Here is a 4,069-nt window from a genome sequence, read left to right on the forward strand (position 1 = left end):
TTTGCTGATTAATTATGTGGATTAGGCTATGGGATAAGGAAGAAAAAGGCCTGGCCTCTTATAGTGACCCTCTATGAATAGAAGTTTGATAGAGAAAGCATTAAGAACTATTTTTTAGAGCTCAAGTTCATCAAATAAACAGGTTCCAAAGAAAAGCATATTTTGTCGCAAAATAACTTAATAACACAGAAGCTAATCTACCTGGATATTTATCTGCTAATGTGTGTCTTTATAGTATTATTCAGAAAAGGGTATTGTTGTTTCCTATTACCCCATTACTGATTACTCTTCCTCCATTTCTCTATGGTATTTCCTCCCACTTACTCTTCATTCAGTTTTTTAGGTGCTGTGTGGATCTGTACACTTATGACAATGGTTTCATACATGTGTGGACTGATTATCAAATATCTGCTTACTTTTTATTAGAGTCAGCTTTCACTTCTTTTAAGATAAATTGTAAACCTAGACTCAGCAATTTCAGAGAAGACAACTCAGTCCTTTATGCTCTGTTGCCCTTTATAGGTAAACAGAATCAAAACCCCAAAACAAATAGATGAGCTGATTGAAATTGAGAGTGACACAGGGACGTGGTATAGGAGATGTTTCGTTCGAATCCGCACAGAATTGTACGGAGTAAGTAACAAGTCCCACCCTGACTTGCTTGTCCACTTGTTGCATTTAAGAGTAGTCAGGAGAAAGGTTTAGCTATAGGATTCCCTCAAGTGGGGCTCTTCTCACCTATGTCTAGGACACCTGACTCCTGGACAGGGGCCAGGTAATAGAACCCCCTTGGGATCAGCAGGGTAGCCAGTACATTCCATTTTGGGGAAGGGGAATGTTAGGCCAGGAATCTTGGCAATGATGGGGTAGATTGAAGTCTTGAGTTATTTTACTCATTGGCCTCCAGAAAACAGAAACATGAAAATTCCAGTATTTGGTTTCCTACAAGTTTTACATTAGCTTTTACATTTTCCATTCAAATGAATTAAAATCAAAGAAAACTCAACTTTTTCTAATTTGGTGGAGTGGGTTGGGGAGTGGGGTTGACTGCGTAAGAAAACTAACTCTCCACTATTTCACAGATTTGGCTGACTTTTATGAGATGTTTCAACTACCCAGTCAGAGAAAATACAATAAAACTTACAATTGTTTGGTTCACCCTGTCCTTTGGGTAAGTGATATTTGAATTCTTGGTGAGAGATATCTTTAAATTTCCAAAAGATACCTCCCAGTCACACTGATTCTTTTTTTTTTTTTTTACATTGCTTGTTAGCCTGCTATGAAAGAATTTTGTTAGCTTAAGTCTGCTAACAGTTATAGTTCTTATAAACCACTTATTTCATTTATCTTGTCATAAAGCTGGAGTGACAAAACTAATAGTATTTGGAGATTCCAATAAAGCCCTAGATGGTTTGTCCCCATGAGTTCTCCGCCCTCCCCTCCTATTCTCTCAGCTCCTGCCATACTGACCTCTTTACTGTTCCTTGAACATACCAGAACATTGTCTCTCAGACCTCTGTGCTTACCGTTGACTGGAACACTTTTCTCTCAGACAACTGCATGGCTCATTTCCTCATGTCCTTCACTTCTTTCCTCAGATATCAGTCATCTCAGTGACACCTTCACTAAGCACTTTTTTGAAAATTGCAGGCCCTCAGCACTCCCTATCCCTTTCTCAGCTTTATTTTCCCTACTTTCCACCTTCTAAAATATGAAAAGCCTCCTTAGTCTGTACCGGCACACCTCAGAAATATTGCAGATTCTGTTCTAGACCACCACAATAAAGTGAATACCACAATCAAGCGAGTCTCATGAAGTTTTTCATTTCCCAGTTGTTTTGGTTCTCTAACGCTAGTCTAACAGAAAATACCACAAGTGAGTGGCTTTGAGAAGCAGAAATTTATTCTCTTACAGTTTGGGAGGCTAAAAGTCCAAGTTCAAAGTGCTAGCTCTGTCTTGACCTTGGGCTTCAGCACTGCCTCTTGCTCCTGGCCCACTAAAGCTAGAGGTTTAACTCAGGTAGCTGCTGGCTGCTGATGCTAACAAACTCAAGGTTGATAAATAAAATGACATGGTCCCAAGATTACAAAACAACATGGCAGGCCACTAGTTCAAGTCCAGAAACACTCCCAAGATCAGCAGGAAACATGGCAGGCTGTTGAACAAAGACTACATGCAGGGTCCAAGCGTACCAGAAAGCTCCAAGACCTTTCTCAATGCTTCTTCTTATATACCGGAAGCAGACCACATCCCTAAGGCAGCTACTCAGCTGCTCCAGTAGATTCCACCATGGAGCTGGTTACCAGTTTCATCATGGGGAATACTATATCCAGCTGCCCAGACACTCAAAACCAGGCCCAGCCAAGTTGACATGCAACTACCACACCAGTGCATATAAAAATTATATTTCCACTCTACTGTAGTTTATTTAGTATGCAGTAGCATTATGAAAAAGTTTAAAATATTGTGAGAATTACCAAACTATGACACAGAGACATGAAGTGAGCACACACTGTTGGAAAAATGATGCCGATAGACTTACTTGATGCAGGGTTGCCATAAACCTTCCATTTATTTATGTTTTTTAAAAAAGCCAATACAGTATCTATGAAGCTCAATAAAGCAAAGTGCAATAAAACAAGGTATGCCTGTATGGAGTCAGTCTTCCCTTTCTGGAAGCTCCACGAAGACAGGTATTTTAAACTGTTTTGTTCACTGATGGATGTCCCTTGCACATAATAGTTGCTCAATAAATAGTTGTCAAATGAATGAAACTGTCATACATATGTTGTTTAAAAATAAAAGAGGAAGGAGTGAGCAAAATTTAACAATTTTTTTGCGAATAGTTGAATATTCCATGTTAGAAAATATCTATATTCATGCCTGTATTTGTGATGCATGTTCTATTTCTTAACATCCATCAATTAAACCACATGAGTGGTCAAAGATCCCAATGCTAGGTGAGGGTTAATAGATGGAAGGAAAAGGAAGTCAGGTGTCAGTGGACCTAGCATCTAATTCTGGTGTGTGATTTGGTTAGCTGTGTGACTTGGGGACATTAAGTTAATTTCAGTTTCCTCATTTCTGAATTGAGAGAGTTGATTTAGAACATGCAAAGTAACTGCCACTCAAGCTCTACAAAATCCATTTCTCTACGAAAGAAGAGAGGACTGAAAATTAGCATTATGTGCCTACTATATGCTAAGCACTGGAATAGATACAAAAAAGACACAGATAAGCAAGACAAAAGCCCTATCTCAAGGATTGAAGTGTTATGTGGTAATAATTATCTGGATTGCTTATTTTGTTTTGTTTACTTATTGATTGTTGGTCAGCTTTATTGTTTTTTAACTGCAAAATTCCCAGAACCTCAAACAGTTCTCAGCATTAAGTGGGTATTCCTTAAATATCTGGTGAATATATGAAAAATTCGCTGACGCACCTCCATCTTATTGATGATGGGCATGCCAGGGTGGCATGCTTCCCATACTGCTGCCATTCTTAAATTGTTTTGCCTGATACATATGGCTGGGGAACAATGCCGTAAACATGCCTTACCCACATTAAAATCCTAACTAGCTGAAAGTGTAAGGTATCATCCAATTGCATTTTTCCGGACAACAAATTAGGCAAAAAAGAGTTTACATACATTTTTCAATGTTAGCACTTCTATACCCTGAAGTAATTAATGCATGATCCATGAAGAGAAAAGATTGTAATCTTTGGAATCTAGAGGCAGAGATATATCAGGAATCTTGATGATAATGATGATGATGGTTAAAAACTACTCATATTCTTTTTTGAGCACTCACAATATGCTAGGCACTTTGCATTCCATTTAATTGGGCAAAACCCCAGGAAGCTAGATGCTGTCATCATTTCTATGAGGCTTAGATAACTTGCGAAAGAGTGAGCACACAAGCTAGTTAAGTGGGCAAAGCCAGAATTCTAACCTAACCTTTTTGCCTCCAAAGGCTATGCTGGTAACAAGTCCTATCCCTATGTAGTTCTGTGTAGGAGCTCTGGTAACATAGTGGCTAAGGCACTTGACTGCTAACCAGAAGGCTGA

At 38.8% G+C, this 4,069-nt stretch overlaps 1 protein-coding gene across 1 annotated transcript in view; it reads left to right on the forward strand.

Moving 5' to 3' along the window:
* SV2C (synaptic vesicle glycoprotein 2C) overlaps positions 1-4,069 on the forward strand; it is a 280,125-nt gene that overhangs the window by 236,862 nt on the left and 39,194 nt on the right. Inside the window, exons 6-7 of the mRNA XM_007943358.2 lie at positions 523-633; positions 1,083-1,171. Of these exons, the coding sequence (XP_007941549.1) occupies positions 523-633; positions 1,083-1,171 (200 nt within the window). The remainder of the gene's footprint in view (positions 1-522; positions 634-1,082; positions 1,172-4,069) is intronic.

This window comes from Orycteropus afer, unplaced genomic scaffold, assembly GCF_000298275.1.
Source record: "Orycteropus afer afer isolate SDZICR_OR568_19922 unplaced genomic scaffold, OryAfe1.0 scaffold00104, whole genome shotgun sequence".
Taxonomy (NCBI): domain Eukaryota; kingdom Metazoa; phylum Chordata; class Mammalia; order Tubulidentata; family Orycteropodidae; genus Orycteropus; species Orycteropus afer.